This window comes from Scomber japonicus, chromosome 8 (genome assembly GCF_027409825.1).
Source record: "Scomber japonicus isolate fScoJap1 chromosome 8, fScoJap1.pri, whole genome shotgun sequence".
NCBI lineage: Eukaryota > Metazoa > Chordata > Actinopteri > Scombriformes > Scombridae > Scomber > Scomber japonicus.
Window position 1 is genome coordinate 34,198,290 of NC_070585.1, and position 26,907 is coordinate 34,225,196.

Here is a 26,907-nt window from a genome sequence, read left to right on the forward strand (position 1 = left end):
TCTCTAATATCACATTTCATCATCTCCTCTCTCCTCCAGAGATTTCCATACATCTTTGGGAGGAACTATGAGTCAAATCTTGGAAATGTGGATGGAATTTGACCCTCGGGTGTTTCCTGAATTTTGTGTGCTTGTTGTGTCGCAGCTTCTTTTCTCCTTCTGAAGGTATTTATTATAACTTTATTCAGTTTGTATTGTGAAGGTATTTATTATAACTTTATTCAGTTTGTATTGTGAAGGTATTTATTATAACTTTATTCAGTTTGTATTGTGCCAGTTTTCACAGTTTGACTCTTGAATGACTCTTTGTTCATCTTGTTAGTTTAGTTCCAGTAGAAACAGCAGAAATCTGTAGTTCTGAACTCTACTAACAGTCAACAGATCAACAGGAAGTGTTCCTCCATTTTAAAGTGTCTGATAACAGCTGACAGTACTGAGTCAGTGTTCATCAATAACTTCACACATTTGTCTTGTAATCTGTTACACTGAGAAAATGTGTCATTAAATTACAGTTACTGATGTAAATGTTGATGATTACAAAGGAGGTAACATGAATATAGAGTAAACAGCTATCCATCAGCAAAGCTTCTTTGTCTTCAAAGCGTCTGAATCCTTCTCAGGTGTCTCGTACTCTGACCGTCACCTGGAAAACTCAAAGTATTAATCAGCACAAAGCCAAATACTTTGAATCAGTATTTTTACATGAATGATTAGATCACACTGTTGGTTGTATGAAGGTTGGACGATATTAGATACAGCTGTGTGTGTTTGTCATGTGACTGAGAGGAATGAAGAGAAATGATGTGTTGTTGTGTTTGTGTGAAGGTGTTTCTCTGCTATGGATCAGAGTGAGGACAGAGAGGAGGGAGTCCCTCCCTCTAAAAGCTCTCTGTGTGGGGAACATGACAGCCAGACCAAAGCTCAGAGGTGAGATGAGGATCTCTAACTGTCCATCACTGTTCTCCACTCACATCACTCCACCATCATTATTCACACTCAAACATCTGTGTGTGTTGTGTTGAAGAACAAAGAAGCAGCACAGACCTAGACCTAGACCTAGACCTGGACCTGGACCTGGACCCAGCTGTGTGTCCATGGAGAGCGATCGGTCCATGTTTGAACCAATATATTTTAAACATGGACAACCAGCTGATGGAAGGTAAGAATGTAAAGCTGCAAAGACTGAACAGACTTTTCATTTCTATCCAACATGCACATTTATCAGAGCTGTTGTTGTTTCAGGATCCATCAGAGACCAGAATCTCCTGGACCTGAACCCAGCTGTGTGTCCATGAAGAGCGACCGGTCATATGACTTTATCATTAATTTTAAAGGAGGACGTCCATCAGCTGATCAGATGTAAGCTGTAACTGACAGTAAACGTTATGCTAGACATGAACTGGTTTATATGACGTGTTGTCCGACCTCGTCAGTGAAAAGTCGGCCGTCATAGAGAGGGAGGAGACGTGATCATCATTTAAATATGGAGATAACACATCACATGCTCACACAGTCTCTCCTGGAACACATTCATGCTGTTTCACTCAGTTGTTCATATGAAAAGTTGTTGTACTTGTTCTACTCTGAGCTGTACTGGCAGCAGTCCTACACGTCTTCATTATAAAAGATTTTTAATGTATTTGTTCTTGACGTCTTTGTTCCAAACAGGATTGACTGGCTTTAACCCAAATGTATTGAAAGCTTGTTATCTATGAGTCACTCTCTGACACTTTCTGATTCTTTACTAAGAGTTGTGAATTTCACTGACATCATTCCCAGAGAGCAGAAATGCAGAATCATCACAGCAGCTGTCAGATCATTTATATACAAAAGAAATAAAATAGAAGCGTGCAGCACCTCACATGTAATATCCTGAGGTTCTGATAAAACCACTTCAACATCACACACTTTACTTCTTCCTGTAAGAAATAAACCATTTTACATCAGTGTGTCCAAACAGACATAATGTGAGCTCATTCTTCATGATTCCTCCACAGAGTGGACCAGGAGAGCTCAGAGGTTCCCAGTGGTCAGTCTGCCCAGCAGCATCAAACACACCTGGACTCCATATTTATGGTCTGTACATGTACAACAACTACTTTTACATCTATTGTGTTCACAATCATCTCCATGCTGCACTTTGTAGACCAGTGGATTGTCAGTGTGTCCAACATGGATCTGATGTTTGCTTCATGATGTTAGTTTGATTGTGTCATTCATATATTATTCTGTTCCAGCTGCTGGAGGAGAACATCGTCACTTTTGTGAAGAACGAGTTGAAGAAGATGCAGAAGCTTCTGAGTCCAGATTACCCAGAATGCTTAGAGAGTCAGAGGGAGGATGAGGAGGTGTTGGACGGTGAGGAGGAAGAGCAGAGGAGGAGCAGCAGAGAGGCATTTCTGAAGATCACACTGCACTTCCTGAGGAGAATGAAGCAGGAGGAGCTGGCTGACTGTCTGCAGAGCAGTAAGAGGATTTCTATAAAGATTTAACATGATGGAGAGGAAATGGAGGCAACATGGGAGAGGTTTATATTTCAAACTCTGCTGTTAATATGCTGCACACATCTGCATCAGATCAGAGGCTGTTTGTCCTCCACTGATGAGCTGAATAAAACTGATGGAGGAGGAAAAACTACACAGACACATTTACATGTTCAGATTTCTAGACTTTCTGTAGGATCCACTCACTGATTTCATTTGTTGTTTGTTCATTCTAGAAGCTTTATCACAAAGGAACGTTTGAAGCCTACTTTTAAACGTAGAGAGGGTTCTGCCCCCCGGAACCAATCTGGGAGATGGTTCTAGAGGAGAGGAACCTGAGAACTGAAGGTTCTGCCTCCTGTTCTACTTTTAGAGATACTAGGAACCACAAGTAGGCCTGCATGCTGGGAGCGCAGTGTTCTAGTAGGTTCATAAGGTTCTATGAGCTGGGAGCGCAGTGTTCTAGTAGGTTAATAAGGTTCTATGAGCTGGGAGCGCAGTGTTCTAGTAGGTTCATAAGGTTCTATGAGCTGGGAGCACAGTGTTCTAGTAGGTTCATAAGGTTCTATGAGCTGGGAGCGCAGTGTTCTAGTAGGTACATAAGGTTCTATGAGCTGGGAGCGCAGTGTTCTAGTAGGTTCATAAGGTTCTATGAGCTGGGAGCACAGTGTTCTAGTAGGTTCATAAGGTTCTATGAGCTGGGAGCGCAGCGTTCTAGTAGGTTCATAAGGTTCTATGAGCTGGCAGCACAGTGTTCTAGTAGGTTCATAAGGTTCTATGAGCTGGGAGCACAGTGTTCTAGTAGGTTCATAAGGTTCTATGAGCTGGGAGCACAGTGTTCTAGTAGGTTCATAAGGTTCTATGAGCTGGGAGCACAGTGTTCTAGTAGGTTCATAAGGTTCTATGAGCTGGGAGCGCAGCGTTCTAGTAGGTTCATAAGGTTCTATGAGCTGGGAGTGCAGTGTTCTAGTAGGTTCATAAGGTTCTATGAGCTGGGAGCGCAGTGTTCTCGTAGGTTCATAAGGTTCTATGAGCTGGGAGCACAGTGTTCTAGTACGTTCATAAGGTTCTATGAGCTGGGAGCGCAGTGTTCTAGTAGGTTCATATGGTTCTATGAGCTGGGAGCACAGTGTTCTAGTAGGTTCATAAGGTTCTATGAGCTGGGAGCACAGTGTTCTAGTAGGTTCTATAAGCTCTTTAAGATGGAGCCTGACCATTGAGAGCTTTGAAGGTGACTGTCTGCAGAGCAGTAAGAGGATTTCTATAAAGATTGAACATGATGGATAAATGAGACATTTACTGAGATATTTTACATAAATATCTTTATATTCTTTTTTGTGTTTGTTCATTCAGGAACTGGTGCTGAAAAGTGTCGACGTAAACTCAAGTCTAACCTGGAGAAGAAGTTCCAGTGTCTGTTTGAGGGGATCGCTAAAGCAGGAAACCCAACCCTTCTGAATCAGATCTACACACCGCTCTACATCACAGAGGGAGGGACTGCAGAGGTCAATGATGAACATGAGGTCAGACAGATTGAAACAGCATCCAGGAAACCAGACAGACCAGAAACAACAATCAGACAAGAAGACATCTTTAAAGCCTCACCTGGAAGAGATGAACCAATCAGAACAGTGATGACAAAGGGAGTGGCTGGCATTGGGAAAACAGTCTTAACACAGAAGTTCACTCTGGACTGGGCTGAAGACAAAGCCAACCAGGACATACACTTCACATTTCCATTCACTTTCAGAGAGTTGAATGTGGTGAAAGAGAAAAAGTACAGCTTGGTGGAACTTGTTCATCACTTCTTTACTGAAACCAAAGAAGCAGGAATCTGCAGGTTTGAAGAGTTCCAGGTTGTGTTCATCTTTGATGGTCTGGATGAGTGTCGACTTCCTCTGGACTTCCACAACACTGAGATCCTGACTGATGTTACAGAGTCCACCTCAGTGGATGTGCTGCTGACAAACCTCATCAGGGGGAAACTGCTTCCCTCTGCTCGCCTCTGGATAACCACACGACCTGCAGCAGCCAATCAGATCCCTCCTGAGTGTGTCGGCATGGTGACAGAGGTCAGAGGGTTCACTGACCCACAGAAGGAGGAGTACTTCAGGAAGAGATTCAGAGATGAGGAGCAGGCCAGCACCATCATCTCCCACATCAAGACATCACGAAGCCTCCACATCATGTGCCACATCCCAGTCTTCTGCTGGATCACTGCTACAGTTCTGGAGGATGTGTTGAAAAGCAGAGAGAGAGGAGAGCTGCCCAAAACCCTGACTGAGATGTACATCCACTTCCTGTTGGTTCAGTCCAAACTGAAGAACATCAAGTATGATGGAGGAGCTGAGACAGATCCACACTGGAGTCCAGAGAACAGGGAGATGATTGAGTCTCTGGGAAAACTGGCTTTTGAGCAGCTGCAGAAAGGCAACCTGATCTTCTATGAATCAGACCTGACAGAGTGTGGCATCGATATCAGAGCAGCCTCAGTGTGCTCAGGAGTGTTCACACAGGTCTTTAAAGAGGAGAGAGGGCTGTACCAGGACAAGGTGTTCTGCTTCGTCCATCTGAGTGTTCAGGAGTTTCTGGCTGCTCTTCATGTCCATCTGACATTCATCAAGTCTGGAGTCAATCTGCTGGCAGAACAAACAACATCCAGGTGGTCTAAAGTCTTTAAAGACAAACCTGAACCAACATGTTTCTACCAGAGTGCTGTGGACGAGGCCTTAAAGAGTCCAAATGGACACCTGGACTTGTTCCTCCGCTTCCTCCTGGGTCTTTCACTGCAGACCAATCAGATTCTCCTGCGAGGTCTGCTGACACGGACAGGAAGTAGCTCACAGACCAATCAGAAGATAGTTCAGTACATCAAGAAGAAGCTCAGTGAGAATGTGTCTGCAGAGAGAAGCATCAATCTGTTCCACTGTCTGAATGAACTGAATGATCGTTCTCTAGTGGAGGAGATCCAACAGTTCCTGAGATCAGGAAGTCTCTCCACACATTATCTGTCTCCTGCTCAGTGGTCAGCTCTGGTCTTCATCTTACTGTCATCAGAAAACGATCTGGATGTGTTTGACCTGAAGAAATACTCTGCTTCAGAGGAGGCTCTTCTGAGGCTGCTGCCAGTGGTCAAAGCCTCCAACAAAGCTCTGTAAGTACACAGATTGTTATTGATTTATTTATTTTAAAGATATTCAAAGACCCCACTCTGGAGTTGCCACTGGTGAGAGGCGCCGGGCAGGGGTGGCAATACTTATTGCCCCCCGGCTTGGTGCCTGTATGTTGGAGTTTACCCCGGTAGACGAGAGGGTGGCCTCCCTCCGCCTTCGGGTGGGGGGACGGATCCTGACTGTTGTTTGTGCCTATGGTCCAAACAGCACTTCAGAGTATCCAGCCTTTTTGGACTCCTTGGAGGGGGTGCTGGAAAACACTCCCCCTGGGGATTCCCTCGTTCTGCTGGGGGACTTCAACGCCCATGTTGGTAGCGACAGTGAGACCTGGAAGGGTGTGATTGGGAGGAACGGCCCTGATCTGAACCCGAGTGATGTTCTGTTATTGGACTTCTGTGCTCGTCACGGATTGTCCATAACGAACACCATGTTCAAGCATAAGGGTGTCCATATGTGCACTTGGCACCAGGACACCCTAGGCCGCAGTTCCATGATTGACTTTGTAGTCGTGTCGTCGGACTTGCGGCCGCATGTCTTGGACACTCGGGTGAAGAGAGGGGCGGAGCTGTCAACTGATCACCGCCTGGTGGTGAGTTGGCTCCGATGGTGGGGGAGGATGCCGGGCAGACCTGGCAGGCCCAAACGCATTGTGAGGGTCTGCTGGGAATGTCTGGCAGAGTCTCCTGTCAGAGAGAGTTTCAACTCCCACCTCCGGGAGAGCTTCGACCACGTACCGGGGGAGGCGGGGGACATTGAGTCCGAGTGGGCCATGTTCCGTGCCTCCATTGTCAAGGCGGCTGACCGGAGCTGTGGCCGCAAGGTGGTCGGTGCCTGTCGGAGCGGCAATCCCCGAACCCGCTGGTGGACACCGGCGGTGAGGGATGCCGTCAAGCTGAAGAAGGAGTCCTATAGGGCCTTTTTGGCCTGTAGGACTCCGGAGGCAGCAGACAGGTACCGGCAGACCAAGCGGAATGCAGCTAGGGCGGTCGCTGAGGCAAAAACCCGGACATGGGAGGAGTTCGGTGAGGCCATGGAAAAAGACTTCCAGACGGCTTCGAAGAGATTCTGGACCACCATCCAGCGTCTCAGGAGGGGGAAGCAGTGCACCATAAACACTGTGTACGGTGGGGACGGTGTGCTGCTGACCTCGACTCGGGACGTTGTGGATCGGTGGAAGGAATACTTCGAAGACCTCCTCAATCCCACCGACACGCCTTCTGGTAAGGAAGCAGGGCCTGGGGGCTTGGGTGTGGGCTCTCCTATCTCTGGGGTGGAGGTCGCCGAGGTGGTTAAAAAGCTCCTCGGTGGCAGGGCCCCGGGGGTGGATGAGATCCGCCCCGAGTTCCTCAAGGCCCTGGATGCTGTGGGGCTGTCATGGTTGACACGACTCTGCAGCATCGCGTGGACATCGGGGGCAGTGCCTCTGGATTGGCAGACTGGGGTGGTGGTCCCTCTTTTTAAGAAGGGGGACCGGAGGGTGTGTTCCAATTACAGGGGAATGACACTCCTCAGCCTCCCTGGTAAGATCTATTCGGGGGTGCTGGAGAGGAGGGTCCATCGGATAGTCGAACCTCGGATTCAGGAGGAGCGGTGTGGTTTTCGTCCGGGCCGTGGAACAGTGGACCAGCTCTACACCCTCTGCAGGATCTTTGAGGGTGCATGGGAGTTTGCCCAACCAGTCCACATGTGTTTTGTGGACTTGGAGAAGGCATTCGACCGTGTCCCTCGGGGGATCCTGTGGGGGGTTCTCCGGGAGTATGGGGTATCGGACTCCCTGATAAGGGCCGTCCGTTCCCTGTATGACCGGTGTCAGAGCTTGGTCCGCATTTCCGGCAATAAGTGGGACTTGTTTCCAGTGAGGGTTGGACTCCGCCAGGGCTGCCCTTTGTCACCGATCCTGTTCATAATTTTTATGGACAGGATTTCTAGGCGCAGCCAGGGTGTAGAGGGGGTCCGGTTTGGTGACCTCAGGATTGGGTCACTGCTTTTTGCAGATGATGTGGTCCTGTTGGCTTCATCAGACCGTGACCTCCAACTCTCACTGGATCGGTTCGCAGCCGAGTGTGAAGCGGCCGGGATGAGAATCAGCACCTCCAAATCCGAGGCCATGGTCCTCAACCGGAAAAGGGTGGAGTGCACTCTTCGGGTCGGGGATGAGATTCTGCCTCAAGTGGAGGAGTTCAAGTACCTCGGGGTCTTGTTCACGAGTGAGGGAAGGATGGAGCGTGAGATCGACAGGCGGATCGGTGCGGCGTCTGCAGTAATGCGGACTCTGCACAGATCCGTTGTGGTGAAGAGAGAGCTGAGCCGAAAGGTGAAGCTCTCGATTTACCAGTCGATCTTGATTCCTACCCTCACCTCTGGTCATGAGCTTTGGGTAGTGACCGAAAGAACAAGATCGCGGGTACAAGCGGCCGAAATGAGCTTCCTCCGTAGGCTGGCTGGGCTCTCCCTTAGAGATAGGGTGAGAAGCTCAGTTATCCGGAGGGAGCTCGGAGTAGACCCGCTGCTCCTCCACGTCGAGAGGAGCCAGATGAGGTGGTTCGGGCATCTAATCAGGATGCCTCCCGGACGCCTCCCTGGTGAGGTGTTCAGGGCACGTCCCACCGGTAGGAGACCCCGGGGAAGACCCAGGACACGCTGGAGAGACTATGTCTCTCGGCTGGCCTGGGAACGCCTCGGGGTCCCCCTGGAGGAGCTGGACGAAGTGGCTGGGGAGAGGGAAGTCTGGGCTTCCTGCTTAGGCTGCTGCCCCCGCGACCCGACCCCGGATAAGCGGCAAGAAGATGGATGGATGGATATTCAAAGAATGGAGAAAAATAAATAATTCATTTAATGTTTTTTCCAAATATATTCTCCAGGCTGACTGACTGTAACCTCTCAGAGAGAAGCTGTGCAGCTCTGTCCTCAGTTCTCAGCTCCCAGTCCTCTAGTCTGAGAGATCTGGACCTGAGTAACAACAACCTGCAGGATTCAGGAGTGAAGCAGCTTTCTGCTGGACTGGAGAGTCCACAATGTGGACTGGAAACTCTCAGGTCAGGATTCATCAACCTGTTCAACTGATCATCATTTAAACTGTGATTTGACACTTCACCTAAGCTGTTACCTTAAAACTAGATGATCACTGAAACTGAATGAAGGAGTCAGAAATGTTTGCTTTCTGTTATTTTTTACTGTTATTTCCACAGTGTTCAGTCCTTATTTGCAGATTAGTTGTGATTCCTGTTATGTATTCAACTGTGAGCATCTGAGACGGAGTCATTTAGCTCTGTGACGTGTTGGAGGTTTGATGTTCATACAAACTGTAGTCAGAGTCTGTCACCTGCAGCTCTTCATCTAATCAGCTGTGGCTGCTTTTTATTTAATTCACACCTATTTTTAGCAGTGAAGAGTTAGCAGTCGCTAACATCATGTTGACTAAGGTTACAGGAAGCTGGAAGTACTTCACAATAAAAGCTTTACAGTGGTTGGCCATTTGAAGTAGTGGCTGAAAGTATGAAGTTTAACTGTAAAGATGACAGAAACACATTGGTGATGACAGTAATAAACACAGGAGCTTCCAGTCCTGCAGTGATCTCAGATCATGTGACATGTGTGTTGTTTTGTGTGTGTTCAGTGTGTCAGGATGTCTGATCACAGAGGAAGGCTGTGCTTCTCTGGCCTCAGCTCTGAGCGCCAACCCCTCCCATCTGAGAGAGCTGGACCTGAGATACAATCATCCAGGAGACTCAGGAGAGAAGTTACTGTCTGCTGGACTGGAGGATCCACACTGGAGACTGGACACTCTCAGGTATGGACAGACAGGTGGACACTCTCAGGTATGGACAGACCGGTGGACACTCTCAGGTATGGACAGACAGGTGGACACTCTCAGATATGGACAGGTGGACACTCTCAGGTATGGACAGACAGGTGGACACTCTCAGGTACGGACAGACAGGTGGACACTCTCAGGTATGGACAGACAGATGGACACTCTCAGGTATGGACAAACAGGTAGACACTCTCATTGTCCATGTGATTTGTTGTGTCCCCTGTTTTTAATTGGCTGAATGGGTCCCTGTGCAGACGCTCATGGACCCCCCACACCATCTTGCCACACAAAAATCCACCTTAATTATTTTGAGCTGGTCAAAAGCTGAATAAGTAGTTGAGCTGAGCTGGGAGCAGGTCTGCCTACAGTTCAATAAATCAAGTGCTGAAATAGTGCTGCACTCACAAATCACAAGACAAGGATACAATGGATTAAATCATCACACTGCACAGCTGAATGCTGGTTTCAAAATAAGAGTCACTAAGTGAGTGAGAGAACTTCACACACTGCAAAAGCCAACTTATAATACACATAAAGAGGCCCATGACATCATCACACCAAATGCAAACAGCATATTAAATCAAATATATAATATTTTTTTCTGGTTGACCAATCACAACATATAATGACACTAAATATAAAGACAGAATAGTAGTTCTTACTATTGCAGGTTCTTCTTCTAACCACAGTGCATTGTGACCTGCTGACCAATCATCACTTGCCCAACATCATATTACATATGAAGAAACTAGGTTTTGCATGAAAGTGACAGTAATCAGTAGCTCCACACTCACGAGAGTGTGGAGCCCGACCAATAAAGATCAAAAACAAACAGAAAGATTATTTTTCCTCCCATCACGGAGGGCCCATATGCTAGATACGGGCCAGGGAGTGTAGCTCACCGGCACTCGGCTGATTGGAAAAGCTCCTCAGTGTGATCAGGATCAGAGCTGCAGGGGAAACATATGGCTGACTTTTTCTAGAGTGATGTCATGTCCATGTTAGCATGCTGAAAGAGAACGAGCTGCTCTGACCCCCCTCCTCCTTTCAGCCTGCAGCCTGCTGGAGTCCGATGGTTGACACCAGGTCTGAGGAAGTGTAAGTGTGTTTATCATTTCATTCATCAAACTGTGACATCACTCATTCACATCCTACTGAGGATGAGGATGATGTCATCATCAATAACTGCAGCTGTATTGTGTCTCGTTCTCTCCATCAGATTTCTGTGAACTGGAACTGGATCCAAACACAATGAACGGAAACCTCAAACTGTCTGATAACAACAGGAAGGTGACATGTGTGGAGGAGGATCAGTCATATCCTGATCATCCAGACAGATTTGACTCCTGGCCTCAGCTGCTGAGTAGAAATGATCTGACTGGTCGCCGTTACTGGGAGGTCGAGTGGAGAGGAGACGTTGATATATCAGTGAGTTACAGAAGAATCAGCAGGAGAGGAAACAGTGTTGACTGTTTGTTTGGATGGAATGATCAGTCCTGGAGTCTGAGGTGCTCTGCTGATGGTTACTCTATCTGGCACAATGAGAGAGTAACATTCATCTCCCCCCCACCCATCTCCTCCTCCTCCTCCTCCTCTGCCTCTAAGAGAGTAGCAGTGTATGTGGACTGTCCTGCTGGCACTCTGTCCTTCTACAGAGTCTCCTCTGACACACTGATCCACCTCCACACCTTCAACACCACATTCACTGGACCTCTGTGTGCTGGGTTTGGGTTCTGGTGTCACTGGTCTGGTTCCTCAGTGTCTCTGTGTCCTCTGTAGGAGAGAGTGTCTGGTTCCTCTGTAGGAGGGAGAGTCTCTCGGTGTCCTCTGTAGGAGGGAGAGTCTCTCTGGTTCCTCTTAGTGGAACAGATAACAGAGAAATTGTGCAAATTATGATGCAAGCATGAAATTTGGTTTGATTGTTCTCTAGGCCCTATTGAGGAAATCTTGAAAATCCAAGATAGCAGCCATTTTTCAAGATGGTTAAAATCCCCGTCCACACCAGAAACTGCAGGCTAGCCGCGGGCGGAAAAATATATATTTCTGTGAGTCGGAAGAAGAGAGACGGTGGAGCAATGGAGACCAGGTAGTCAGAGCAACAAAGATCTGTGCGCGAATCTGAGTGAGTTTGGTCAGCAGGGGGAGCCGTAAGCTGTTAGCTGTTAACGACGTGTTGCTCTGCAGACACTGAGACACACTTCCTGTTTCACAAGTCAGAACTTTGATTTGTGAAAGTCACCAGATTTACTCTCTTAATGCTTTATAGTGTATTTATATATTTATATATTTACACATTTTGTCACCAAGCTTTTATAAAACATGTTTAATAATGTTCTTACTGCTTACTTTACTAATGATGATTGTTTCTTTATATTAAACAGAAAGAGCTGCTGGAGTTAATGTAAAGAGTTTACTGCTCAGTGTGAAACAGGAAGTAACTTTACCTGCTCAGTGTTAAACAGGAAGTAACTTTACCTGCTCAGTGTTAAACAGGAAGTAACTTTACCTGCTCAGTGTTAAACAGGAAGTAACTTTACCATAAAAAACATCAACATGTGAGAATACTTCAGATGGCACTCTGTCCTTCTACAGAGTCTCCTCTGACACACTGATCCTAACCCACATTCACTGGGTTTGGGTCTGTGTGCTGGGTTTGGGTTCTGGTTCTGGTTCTGGTTCCTCAGTGTCTCTGTGGGAGGAGACAGGAGAACCACATCACTTCTTTTATTGCTCTTAAACAAATTTAATTTCTCCCAAACTGTATAAAGTTCATAAATCTTGAAAATGTATGAATAGCAGTCCAAAAATGAAAAACTAAAACAAACGTAGACGTCTGAATGTGATTGTCTTTAATGGAGGGTTGATGTCAGATGGATGAATTCAAAGTTTAAATAGATCATTAAACTCATCGTCACCATCATCTTTCATTCATGCTGCTATATTAATAATAATCTGTTGAGTTCATGTTGTAATGAAAGTTCAGCTTCACATTTATTAATAATAAAATCCTTCAAGGTTCTTAATTGTTGTCTTTTCTTTGAAGTGATGAATAAACCACAGATTCAGAAATGTGACTGATTAATAAAATGTATTGGTGTATTGATGTATTGAGATGAATGAGGTCATGTTTCCTGCTGAGTGAGGAGGAGGTTCCCTGATGAACCAGAGCTTCATTATTAAACCAGCAGCTTTGTAATCATGCAGCCGTCTTGATTTATTCTGTTAGATGAACGCTCACAAGCTGTCATGTGTGGTTACAGCCAGCAGGTGTCACTGTTTATTCCTTTGGTTAATACTGACAGAGATACCATGATAAATGCTGAGCGATATTAGCGCCCTCTGGTGGCCACAGTGACAAACTACAACAGCAGCCTGCACTGTTCAGGAGTTTGTGAAATGATGTTCAGAAATCATTGAAAGCCTGTGAGTCTTTGTACATCATGAAGATGTTTGTCAGTGTGTTTTTGTAAATGATGATGATGTCTGAATAAAATGTGTAAATGTCAGTAGATTCAAAGCTACAAACTATGACTAAGTCAGGGCTCAAGTTTCATGAAAAGTTTGGAGTGAGATTACATGTGTTAGAGCCGCAGCGTCCCTCAGCCGTCCTGTTCATAACTGATCAGCACAACAAGTTTATTATATATTAATGTGTGTGTGATGATGTCATGCAGTCAGACAGCTGATGTGAGAGTGGAAGAACAAACTGGTTTTAATGGTTTTAATGGTGACACAGTGTAAAGAGACAGTTTGGTTTGTGATGGTGAATTAAAACTCTTTGTTGTCATTGTGTTGTGAATATAAATGTGTTTAATAAGTGATCGACTCTTCACAGCAACACTGTCTCTGTATTTATTGATTGAAGCAAACAGCTGATCCACAGAGAGCTGCTGAGGCTCAGTGACTCCACTGGATCTGATTATTTATAACATCTTCATTTCTTTTTAAAGCCTAAATGTTCCTGTGTTCATGTTTGGAGAGTGTGAGTGAAGCAAACAGCTCCTCCTCTGACAGGATGTGATGCTGTGAGTGAAGCAAACAGCTCCTCCTCTGACAGGAAGTGATGCTGTGAGTGAAGCAAACAGCTCCTCCTCTGACAGGATGTGATGCTGTGAGTGAAGCAAACAGCTCCTCCTCTGACAGGAAGTGATGCTGTGAGTGAAGCAAACAGCTCCTCCTCTGACAGGAAGTGATGCTGTGAGTGAAGCAAACAGCTCCTCCTCTGACAGGAAGTGATGCTGTGAGTGAACAGCAGGTGGCAGCAGACGCTCATGTTTCTGTTTATCTGTTCATGTCTCTAAAACCATATTTCAACATCTCTCTCCTCCAGAGATTTCCATACATCTCTCCCACATCAACTGTGGGAGGAACAATGAGTCAAATCTGGGAAATGTGGATGGAATTTGACACTTGGGTGTTTCCTGAATTCCTCTTTGTGTGCTTGTTGTGTCGCAGCTTCTTTTCTCTTTCTGAAGGTATTTATTCTAACTTTATTCAGTTTGTATTGTGAAGGTATTTATTCTAACTTTATTCAGTTTGTATTGTGAAGGTATTTATTATAACTTTATTCAGTTTGTATTGTGACAGTTTTCACAGTTTGACTCTTGAATGACTCTTTGTAATCTGTCCATCAGCAAAGCTTCTTTGTCTTCAAAGCGTCTGAATCCTTCTCAGGTCTCTCGTACTCTGACCGTCACCTGGAAAACTCAAAGTATTAATCAGCACAAAGCCAAATACTTTGAATCAGTATTTTTACATGAATGATTAGATCACACTGGTGGTTGTATGAAGGTTGGACGATATTAGATACAGCTGTGTGTGTGTGTCATGGGACTGAGAGGAATGAAGAGAAATAATGTGTTGTTGTGTTTGTGTGAAGGTGTTTCTCTGCTATGGATCAGAGTGAGGACAGAGAGGAGGGAGTCCCTCCCTCTAAAAGCTCTCTGTGTGGGGAACATGACAGCCAGACCAAAGCTCAGAGGTGAGATGAGGATCTCTAATTGTCCATCACTGTTCTCCACTCACATCACTCCACCATCATTATTCACACTCAAACATCTGTGTGTGTTGTGTTGAAGAACAAAGAAGCAGCTCAGACCTAAACCTGAACCTGAACCTGTACCTGGACCTAGAACCAGCTGTGTGTCCATGGAGAGCGATCGGTCCATGTATGAACCAATATATTTTAAACATGGACAAGCAGCTGATGGAAGGTAAGAATGTAAAGCTGCAAAGACTGAACAGACTTTTCATTTCTATCCAACATGCACATTTATCAGAGCTGTTGTTGTTTCAGGATCCATCAGAGACCAGAATCTCCTGAACCCAGCTGTGTGTCCATGAAGAGCGACCGGTCATATGACTTTATGATTGAATTTAAAGGAGGACGTCCATCAGCTGATCAGATGTAAGCTGTAACTGACAGTAAACGTTATGCTAGACATGAACTGGTTTATATGACGTGTTGTCCGACCTCGTCAGTGAAAAGCCGGTCGTCATAGAGAGGAAGGAGACGTGATCATCATTTAAATATGGAGATAACACATCACATGTTCACACAGTCTCTGCTGGAACACATTCATGCTGTTTCACTCAGTTGTTCATATGAAAAGTGACATGATTTATTTATTTATACATTACAGACATAAAAACATGTTGAAGTGAAAACACTTATTTCCAACATGTTAAAAGACAAACAACATGAAACTGAATCAGCACAAATTAAATCAAATAATAAACACAAAGTAAAACTGTCATTATAAAGCTGTTCCATAAATAAGTCCTGACCTGACTTCTATAAGCTCCTCTCATGTTTAACAGCTGGATGTGTAACAGGAAGCTGTTCCACAACACAGCACCAGCTTAAAAAAGGAACTTGTGCCTCCATTATTCACTGGAGGGACTTTATATGAACACACTGGCCCTGGTGTTACAGCCATGCTGAGGATGTTTCATTATCTGTCAAGTATTGAGGATCAAAGCCGTTGATAATGTTGAACATATGATGCAGCTTCTGTTGTTCTACTCTGAGCTGTACTGGCAGCAGTCCTACACTTCTGAATCCATCACAACCAACATGAGTTAAAGAGGAAACATTTCATTAATACTGAATCATATTATTTTATATCAGCTGCAGTTTGATCCTGAATTTAGATGTTAAACCACTGAACCAATCAGAACATCAGAATCAAACTGATGCTGTACCAATGAGGACATGAGAAGTTTCTACAGAAAAGTCAAAAACCTTCGTCTGTGAAACAGGAACTGAAGTTTGATGGCAAACAACAGATTCACAGGACAGTGACTGGTCCAATATTATTCCTAAATATGAGACAAAATATCATCAAACTTCATTATAAAAGATTTTTAATGTATTAGTTCTTGACATCTTTGTTCCAAACAGGATTGACTGGCTTTAACCCAAATGTATTGAAAGCTTGTTATCTATGAGCCACTCTCTGACACTTTCTGATTCTTTACTAAGAGTTGTGAGTTTCACTGACATCATTCCCAGAGAGCAGAAATGCAGAATCATCACAGCAGCTGTCAGATCATTTATATACATAAGAAATAAAATAGAATCGTGCAGCACCTCACATGTAATATCCTGAGGTTCTGATAAAACCACTTCAACATCACACACTTTACTTCTTCCTGTAAGAAATAAACCATTTTACATCAGTGTGTCCAAACAGACATAATGTGAGCTCATTCTTTATGATTCCTCCACAGAGTGGACCAGGAGAGCTCAGAGCTTCCCAGTGGTCAGTCTGCCCAGCAGCATCAAACACACCTGGACTCCATATTTATGGTCTGTACATGTACAACAACTACTTTTACATCTATTGTGTTCACAATCATCTCCATGCTGCACTTTGTAGACCAGTGGATTGTCAGTGTGTCCAACATGGATCTGATGTTTGCTTCATGATGTTAGTTTGATTGTGTCATTCATATATTATTCTGTTCCAGCTGCTGGAGGACAACATCGTCACTTTTGTGAAGAACGAGCTGAAGAAGATGAGGAAGGTTCTGAGTCCAGATTACCCAGAATGCTTAGAGAGTCAGAGGGAGGATGAGGAGGTGTTGGACGGTGAGGAGGAAGAGCAGAGGAGGAGCAGCAGAGACGCATTTCTGAAGATCACAGTGCACTTCCTGAGGAGAATGAAGCAGGAGGAGCTGGCTGACTGTCTGCAGAGCAGTAAGAGGATTTCTATAAAGATTTAACATGATGGATAAATGAGACAAAAATATGTTTATATTGTTTTTTGTGTTTGTTCATTCAGGAGCTCGTGCTGGCAAGTGTCGACGTAAACTCAAGTCTAACCTGGAGAAGAAGTTCCAGTGTGTGTTTGAGGGGATCGCTAAAGCAGGAAACCCAACCCTTCTGAATCAGATCTACACACCGCTCTACATCACAGAGGGAGGGACTGCAGAGGTCAATGATGAACATGAGGTCAGACAGATTGAAACAGCATCCAGGAAACCAGACAGACCAGAAACAACAATCAGACATGAAGACATCTTTAAAGCCTCACCTGGAAGAGATGAACCAATCAGAACAGTGATGACAAAGGGAGTGGCTGGCATTGGGAAAACTGTCTTAACACAGAAGTTCACTCTGGACTGGGCTGAAGACAAAGCCAACCAGGACATACACTTCACATTTCCATTCACTTTCAGAGAGCTCAATGTGCTGAAAGGAAAAAAGTACAGCTTGGTGGAACTTGTTCATCACTTCTTTACTGAAACCAAAGAAGCAGGAATCTGCAGGTTTGAAGAGTTCCAGGTTGTGTTCATCTTTGACGGTCTGGATGAGTGTCGACTTCCTCTGGACTTCCACAACACTGAGATCCTGACTGATGTTACACAGTCCACCTCAGTGGATGTGCTGCTGACAAACCTCATCAGGGGGAAACTGCTTCCCTCTGCTCGCCTCTGGATAACCACACAACCTGCAGCAGCCAATCAGATCCCTCCTGAGTGTGTCGGCATGGTGACAGAGGTCAGAGGGTTCACTGACCCACAGAAGGAGGAGTACTTCAGGAAGAGATTCAGAGATGAGGAGCAGGCCAGCACCATCATCTCCCACATCAAGACATCACGAAGCCTCCACATCATGTGCCACATCCCAGTCTTCTGCTGGATCACTGCTACAGTTCTGGAGGATGTGTTGAAAAGCAGAAAGAGAAGAAAGCTGCCCAATACCCTGACTGAGACGTACATCCACTTCCTGGTGCTTCAGTCCAAACTGAAGAAGGTCAAGTATGAAGGAGGAGCTGAGACAGATCCACACTGGAGTCCAGAGAGCAGGAAGATGATTGAGTCTCTGGGAAAACTGGCTTTTGAGCAGCTGCAGAAAGGCAACCTGATCTTCTATGAATCAGACCTGACAGAGTGTGGCATCGATATCAGAGCAGCCTCAGTGTGCTCAGGAGTGTTCACACAGGTCTTTAAAGAGGAGAGAGGGCTGTACCAGGACAAGGTGTTCTGCTTCGTCCATCTGAGTGTTCAGGAGTTTCTGGCTGCTCTTCATGTCCATCTGACATTCATCAAGTCTGGAGTCAATCTGCTGGCAGGAAAACAAACATCCCAGACACGTCTCTACCAGAGAGCTGTGGACGAGGCCTTAAAGAGTCCAAATGGACATCTGGACTTGTTCCTCCGCTTCCTCCTGGGTCTTTCACTGCAGACCAATCAGACTCTCCTACGAGGTCTGCTGACACAGACAGGAAGTATCTCACAGACCAATCAGAAAACAGTCAAGTACATCAAGAAGAAGATCAGTGAGAATGTGTCTGCAGAGAGAAGCATCAATCTGTTCCACTGTCTGAATGAACTGAATGATCATTCTCTAGTGGAGGAGATCCAACAGTACCTGAGATCAGGAAGTCTCTCCACACATTATCTGTCTCCTGCTCAGTGGTCAGCTCTGGTCTTCATCTTACTGTCATCAGAAAACGATCTGGACGTGTTTGACCTGAAGAAATACTCTGCTTCAGAGGAGGCTCTTCTGAGGCTGCTCCCAGTGGTCAAAGCCTCCAACAAGGCTCTGTAAGTACACAGATAGAGTTATTGATTGATTTATTTTAAAGATATTCAAAGAATGGAGAAAAATAAATAATTCATTTAATGTTTTTTCCAAATATATTCTTCAGACTGACTGACTGTAACCTCTCAGAGAGAAGCTGTGCAGCTCTGTCCTCAGTTCTCAGCTCCCAGTCTTCTAGTCTGAGAGATCTGGACCTGAGTAACAACAACCTGCAGGATTCAGGAGTGAAGCAGCTTTCTGCTGGACTGGAGAGTCCACACTGCGGACTGGAAACTCTCAGGTCAGGATTCATCAACCTGTTCAACTGATCATCATTTAAACTGTGATTTATATGAGGAGACAAACACCTGGACATTTTCTCTACTCAGATTATGTTCAGCATGTGTTTAGACCCTGTGAATAACTTTCTATTAATATATATTTATTAGTTTTGTTGTGTCTCTGCTGTTGGAACCTGAAATACCAGAGAGGAGTTTAACTGTGTAACTGGCTCAAAGTAAAACACACAGACAGTTATTCAGTGAACAGTTTTTGGTAACAGTTGTAGTTTCTTTTAATCTCAGAGCAGTATCTGTGCTGGGATGATAGTGATTGTTACTCACCATGGTGATATGACACTTCACCTCAGCTGTTATCTGGTTAACCACCATTTAATTCTTCTTTAGTTTCAAACAACCTTAAAACTGGATGATCACTGAAACTGAATGAAGGAGTCAGAAATGTTTGCTTTCTGTTATCTTTTACTGTTATTTCCACAGTGTTCAGTCCTTATTAGCACATTAGTGGTGATTCCTGTTCTGTATTCAACTGTGAGCATCTGAGACGGAGTCATTTAGCTCTGTGACGTGTTGGAGGTTTGATGTTCATACAAACTGTAGTCAGACTCTTCATCTAATCAGCTCACTGTGGCTGCTTTTTATTTTATTTACATCTATTTTTAGCAGTGAAGAGTTAGCAGTCGCTAACATCATGTTGACTAAGGTTACAGGAAGCTGGATGTACTTCACAATAAAAGCTTTACAGTGGTTGGTCATTTGAAGTAGTGGCTGAAAGTATGAAGTTGAACTGTAAAGATGACAGAAACACATTGGTGATGACAGTAATAAACACAGGAGCTTCCAGTCCTGCAGTGATCTCAGATCATGTGACGTGTGTTGTTTTGTGTGTTCAGTGTGTCAGGATGTCTGATCACAGAGGAAGGCTGTGCTTCTCTGGCCTCAGCTCTGAGGTCCAACCCCTCCCATCTGAGAGAGCTGGACCTGAGATACAATCATCCAGGAGACTCAGGAGAGAAGATCCTGTCTGCTGGACTGGAGGATCCACACTGGAGACTGGACACTCTCAGGTATGGACAGACAGGTGGACACTCTCAGGTATGGGCAGGTGGACACTCTCATTGTTCACATGATTTGACGTTGAGACGCCTGTTTTTGATTGGCTGATTGTAGCTGCTGTTGATAGTTGTAATGTGTGATTGACAGTCGTGTTGCCTAGCAACAGCAAAACTCCTCAGTGTGATCAGGATCAGAGCTGCAGGGGAAACATATGGCTGACTTTTTCTAGAGTGATGTCATGTCCATGTTAGCATGCTGAAAGAGAACGTGCTGCTCTGACCCCCCTCCTCCTTTCAGCCTGCAGCCTGCTGGAGTCCGATGGTTGACACCAGGTCTGAGGAAGTGTAAGTGTGTTTATCATTTCATTCATCAAACTGTGACATCACTCATTCACATCCTACTGAGGATGAAGATGATGTCATCATCAATAACTGCAGCTGTATTGTGTCTCGTTCTCTCCATCAGATTTCTGTGAACTGGAACTGGATCCAAACACAGCAAACAGAAAACTCAAACTGTCTGATAACAACAGGAAGGTGACACATGTGGAGGAGGATCAGTCATATCCTGATCATCCAGACAGATTTGACTCCTGGCCTCAGCTGCTGTGTAGAAATGATCTGACTGGTCGCTGTTACTGGGAGGTCGAGTACAGAGGAAATGTTTCTATATCAGTGAGTTACAGAAGAATCAGCAGGAAAGGATACAGTTATGACTGTAGGTTTGGAGGGAACGATCAGTCCTGGTGTCTGCAGTGCTCTGATGGTGATTACTCTGTCTGTCACAATAAGAGAAAAACATCCATCTCCTCCTCCTCCTCGTCCTCGTCCTCGTCCTCCTCCTCCTCCTCCTCCTCCTCCTCCTCCTCCTCTGTCTCTAACAGAGTAGCAGTGTATGTGGACTGTCCTGCTGGCACTCTGTCCTTCTACAGAGTCTCCTCTGACACACTGATCCACCTCCACACCTTCAACACCACATTCACTGAACCTCTGTGTGCTGGGTTTGGAGTCTGGTCTGGGTCTGGTTCCTCAGTGTCTCTGGTTCCTCTGTAGGAGGGAGAGTCTCTGGTTCCTCTGTAGGAGGGAGAGTCTCTCTGGTTCCTCTTAGTGGAGAAGATAACAGAGAAATAGTGCAAATTATGATGCAAGCATGAAATTTGGTTTGATTGTTCTCTCTGCCCTATTGAGAAAATCTGTCCGATTGGACATTTGAAAATCCAAGATAGCGGCTTTTTTCAAGATAGTTAAAACCCCCGTCCACACCAGAAACTGCAGGCTAGCCGTGGGGGAAAAAATATATATTTCTGTGAGTCGGAAGGAGAGAGACGGTGGAGCAATGGAGACCAGGTAGTCAGAGCAACAAAGATCTGTGTGCGAATCTGAGTGAGTTTGGTCAGCAGGGGGAGCTGTTAGCTGTTAGCTGTTAGCTGTTAACCACGTGTTGCTCTGCAGACACTGAGACACACTTCCTGTTTCACAAGTCAGAACTTTGATTTGTGAAAGTCACCAGATTTACTCTCTTGATGCTTCATGGTGTATTTACATATTTACATTTTGTCACCAAGCTTTTATAAAACATGTTTAATAATGTTCTTACTGCTTGCTTTACTAATGATGATTGTTTCTTTATATTAAACAGAAAGAGCTGCTGGAGTTAATGTTAGTAAAGAGTTTACTGCTCAATGTGTAGCATCCCCGGCTGAATGATGGTCATACTCTTTAACTGATGGTTCATTGTGTTTATTTTCACGAACCTTGTACACTTTGAACACACCGTAAGAGCTATGAAAGAAGACAAAAATAAAATAATTATCTTTCTTTATAACGATTAATTTATCATATCATAGCCTTACAAGATTCACTCAAATGAAATTATGTATTTTTAATTGTTACAATTACCTTTTAACCCATTTTAACCTAAAGACAACCTCTAATAGAGCGCTGTATGTACAATCATATTTTAACTATTTAACTCATTTTGTGTCAAATATGCAGTTTTAACTATATATATTTTAAAGCTAATATAAAAACACAAAATACATATTTGCATCAATAAACAAATCAATGAAATAACTGGTTTTATCTCCTTTAATCTAAACCAATAAGATGCTAATTGGCATAAAACTGCATCAAACTATGACAGACACAGTTTGAGCTAGACAAGAAGGAAGGGTGGAAGGAAAGGAGGGAGGGAGTGAGGAAGGGAGGAGGATAGAGGAAGTACAGATGGAAGGGTTAGGGTTAGAACGACACAAAGGTTAAACAAACTTAATTTCTCTCAAACTGTATAAAGTTCATAAATCTTGAAAATGTTTGAATAGCTCCAAAAATGAAAAACTAAAACAAACGTAGACGTCTGAATGTGATTGTCTTTAATGGAGGGTTGATGTCAGATGGATGAATGAAAAGTTTAAATAGATCATTAAACTCATCATCACCATCATCTTTCATTCATGCTGCTATATTAATAATAATCTGTTGAGTTCATGTTGTAATGAAAGTTCAGCTTCACATTTATTAATAATAAAATCCTTCAAGGTTCTTAATTGTTGTCTTTTCTTTGAAGTGATGAATAAACCACAGATTCAGAAATGTGACTGATTAATAAAATGTATTGGTGTATTGATGTATTGAGATGAATGAGGTCATGTTTCCTGCTGAGTGAGGAGGAGGTTCCCTGATGAACCAGAGCTTCATTATTAAACCAGCAGCTTTGTAATCATGCAGCCGTCTTGATTTATTCTGTTAGATGAACGCTCACAAGCTGTCATGTGTGGTTACAGCCAGCAGGTGTCACTGTTTATTCCTTTGGTTAATACTGACAGAGATACCATGATAAATGCTGAGCGATATTAGCGCCCTCTGGTGGCCACAGTGACAAACTACAACAGCAGCCTGCACTGTTCAGGAGTTTGTGAAATGATGTTCAGAAATCATTGAAAGCCTGTGAGTCTTTGTACATCATGAAGATGTTTGTCAGTGTGTTTTTGTAAATGATGATGATGTCTGAATAAAATGTGTAAATGTCAGTAGATTCAAAGCTACAAACTATGACTAAGTCAGGGCTCAAGTTTCATGAAAAGTTTGGAGTGAGATTACATGTGTTAGAGCCGCAGCGTCCCTCAGCCGTCCTGTTCATAACTGATCAGCACAACAAGTTTATTATATATTAATGTGTGTGTGATGATGTCATGCAGTCAAACAGCTGATGTGAGAGTGGAAGAACAAACTGGTTTTAATGGTTTTAATGGTGACACAGTGTAAAGAGACAGTTTGGTTTGTGATGGTGAATTAAAACTCTTTGTTGTCATTGTGTTGTGAATATAAATGTGTTTAATAAGTGATCGACTCTTCACAGCAACACTGTCTCTGTATTTATTGATTGAAGCAAACAGCTGATCCACAGAGAGCTGCTGAGGCTCAGTGACTCCACTGGATCTGATTATTTATAACATCTTCATTTCTTTTTAAAGCCTAAATGTTCCTGTGTTCATGTTTGGAGAGTGTGAGTGAAGCAAACAGCTCCTCCTCTGACAGGAAGTGATGCTGTGAGTGAAGCAAACAGCTCCTCCTCTGACAGGATGTGATGCTGTGAGTGAACAGCAGGTGGCAGCAGACGCTCATGTTTCTGTTTATCTGTTCAGAGGAAATTACCCTTCACAATAAAAGTCTGTTGGAGGAGGCAGGGGTGGATTGGCCATAGGGAGTACCGGGACTTTTCCCGGTGGGCCGGTCAATAATGGGCCGGTGGCTGCTGTTTTTTTAATTTTTTTAATTTGTTTATTTAGTTTTTGCTGCGCCTTGCCATGGTAACTCTCCCGGCCCAGGGGCAGAGACATGCACCGGCCCACAGAGCTCCGCTGCAGCCTGCAGACACAGCAGAGGCCCATTGGCTTGTCTGTCTAAAGAATACCTGGCCCAGTGGCCCTGTGATAGGCTACAGGAGGTTGAGGAAGACTCTCCACCATGTGGAAGTGATGATAGAGTTTTAAGCAGGTGTGATCCTGCCAGCATGGTGTGGATAAACACTCATTAAATGTTCAGAACGGTTACTAACTGTCTATGAACTTTACTTAACATAATAAATAACTCTGCATAGTGTGGTGTGTTACAACTAGGCCTAAATCTAGTTATCTAAAGTATTGGAAAACAATAACCATATTCATATACTATCCTGATTCATTGATAGTTGCTTTTATTAACCACTATTTTCATCAAAGGATGCCACACTATTACAAATCTACAAGTTTACAACTCACATGTTGTAATGTGATGTGGTTTGAGCATATTGCTATTTTCACAATTTTTGATAATTTCTACCTATAATGACATCCGCCAAATCAGGTCACCAGAGTTAAAGTGTTGTAAGTGTCAACATGTACCTTTCTTTGTGCCCACAGTCCAATGTGTTCATGAAGGACATTGATCTAACAACATAACTCATGTATAGTCTGTGATGCTTTACATATTTTTGTCAGCCAGTGTTTATGGTTTATTGTCCGTTCAACAGTTTCACTTTATACAGTTAAAACTAATTCAAGCCTGTTCAAGTCTCCAGCATATAAGGGATATTGTTCAGTATACTACTGTTATTAAGGGCTTGTGTGTTTAAATGTACATCAACGCCAGTTGGCACAATATCTGCGAGCGGATTGTAGTGGGCCGGTCTGGACCAAAAAGTCCAGGACTGAATTTTTGTCCCAGTCCAGGCCTGCTTCACTGTGAAGGTCTGGGCAGGAAGCTGAGTGTGATACCTTTACTGTGAAGGTCCGGACTTGAAGCTGAATGTGATACCTTTACTGTGAAGGTCCGGACAAGAAGCAGCGTGTGATATCTTTACTGTGAAGGTCCGGACTTGAAGCTGAATGTGATACCTTTACTGTGAAGGTCCGGACAGGAACTAGTGTGTGATTGTTACCTTTATTGTGAATGTCTTGACAGGAAGCAGCGTGTGATTGTTACCTGTATTGTGAAGGTCCAGACAGGAAGCAGTGTGTGATTGTTACCTTTATTGTGAAGGTCCAGACAGGAAGCAGTGTGTGATTGTTACCTTTATTGTGAAGGTCCGGACAGGAAGCAGTGTGTGATTGTTACCTTTATTGTGAAGGTCCAGACAGGAAGCAGTGTGTGATTGTTACCTTTATTGTGAAGGTCCGGACAGGAAGCAGCGTGTGATTGTTACCTGTTGACTCCGGTGTGTTTTAGGCTCGCGGACGCGTCTCGCGGCTGCAGATGCTGAAGAGAAGCGGATCAGAACGGAAACTCACCGACTCACCGAACCCGGTAAGTAAGCTCCGGTCTCTGCCCGCCCGGTTAACGGGAGGTTAACGGGAGGTTAACGTGTTTAACGTGTTTAACGTGTTTTTTGTCCCGGTCTGCGGAGTTTAACCGGTGAGTTTGTTCTAACTGGTTTAAAGTGATTCCCAGTTAAACCAGCAGCGGTGAGTGTGGAGTTTAGTCTGGAGTCTGTTTATCACTTCTTCTTCTTTTCTTCTGACGTTTCCTTAAAATCTCAAAGTGACGCAAAAGTTTCCTAAAAAGCTTCAAAGAGACAAAGAAAAGAAGAGAAGAAGAAAAGAAGAAAAAAAAGAAAAGAAGAAAAAAAAGGAAAAAGCTTGTAAAGTTGGCAGGAGTGGGTCAGGGGGGGTTGGGAGGGGGGGGGGGTTTGGGGGGTTTTAGGGTAAATGTGAGCAGAGCTGAACTCATTATTATTATATTTTAACTTTATTGAGTTTCTGTTATAATATTTAATGAGCTGCAGTTCATGAATCCGCCGCTGGAGGCGCTGCAGCTGCTCCCTGATCAGGCTGATTGATTAGATCAGATTAAATATGATTACATCTTGGGGGGGGGGGGTGGTGGTGGTATGGGGGGGTTGTGGGGGGGGGGGGTTATGGGTGGGGGGGGGGGGCAGGGTTAGATAACTGACTTATTTCAGATGTTTTAACACGTTCTGATTTATTTCTTCTTTTATTGTTTTAAATGTTTTTATAGTGAAGTTCATCAGATTCTGACAGAAGTGTGTGTGTGTGTGTGTGTGTGTGTGTGTGTGTGTGTGTGTTGGTATAAATCAGTGTGTGTGTGTGTGTGTGTTAGTATAAATCAGTGTGTGTGTGTGTGTGTTAGTATAAATCAGTGTGTGTGTGTGTGTGTGTGTTAGTATAAATCAGTGTGTGTGTGTGTGTGTGTGTGTGTTAGTATAAATCAGTGTGTGTGTGTGTGTGTGTGTGTGTGTGTGTTAGTATAAATCAGTGTGTGTGTGTTAGTATAAATCAGTGTGTGTGTGTGTTAGTATAAATCAGTGTGTGTGTGTGTGTGTGTGTGTTAGTATAAATCAGTGTGTGTGTGTTAGTATAAATCAGTGTGTGTGTGTGTGTGTGTGTGTGTGTTTGTATAAATCAGTGTGTGTGTGTGTGTGTGTGTGTGTGTGTGTTAGTATAAATCAGTGTGTGTGTGTGTGTTAGTATAAATCAGTGTGTGTGTGTGTGTGTGTGTGTGTGTGTGTGTGTGTGTGTGTGTGTGTAGCTGTGACCTGATCAATCAACAGATGATTGATCAGTGACAGTTGGACTCTTACTGATCAGCTGATCTCATCTTCATCATCAGCTTCATCGTCTGTCTGTGTCTGTGTTTGTGTGTATATGTGTGTGTGTGTTACTCTCTCTGTGTGTGTGTGTGTGTGTGTGTGTCTGTGTGTGTCTGTGTGTGTGTGTGTGTGTGTGTGTGTGTGTGTGTCTTACTCTCTGTGTGTGTGTGTGTGTGTGTGTGTGTGTGTGTGTGTCTGTGTCTTACTCTCTGTGTGTGTGTGTGTGTGCGTGTTACTCTGTGTGTGTGTGTGTGTGTGTTACTCTGTGTGTTACTCTGTGTGTGTGTGTAGTGAGTGTGTGTGTGTGTGTGTGTAGTGTGTTTGTGTGTGTGTGTGTTAATGTCTCTCCTGCATTATTCAGTGCTTCCTGTACTGTGAGGATTTGCAGCTCTGTGATCAAAGTCTGAGTGATTGGGGGGACATGGGGGGGGGGGGGACGAGGACGAGGGGGGGGGGGGGTGAGGAG

General features: G+C 44.3%; 1 protein-coding gene across 1 annotated transcript; it reads left to right on the forward strand.

The window, feature by feature from the left end:
* The first annotated feature begins 550 nt into the window (after positions 1 to 550).
* On the forward strand, positions 551 to 25,183 carry LOC128362868 (NLR family CARD domain-containing protein 3-like). Its single transcript, XM_053323721.1, has 12 exons — positions 551 to 561; positions 1,025 to 1,159; positions 1,243 to 1,359; positions 1,998 to 2,076; positions 2,238 to 2,466; positions 3,837 to 5,637; positions 8,518 to 8,691; positions 18,629 to 18,802; positions 19,694 to 19,867; positions 20,154 to 20,200; positions 20,322 to 20,896; positions 25,061 to 25,183. The coding sequence occupies exons 1-12, from the start codon at positions 551 to 553 to the stop codon at positions 25,181 to 25,183; spliced, it is 3,639 nt and encodes a 1,212-aa protein (XP_053179696.1).
* Positions 25,184 to 26,907: the final 1,724 nt, after the last annotated feature.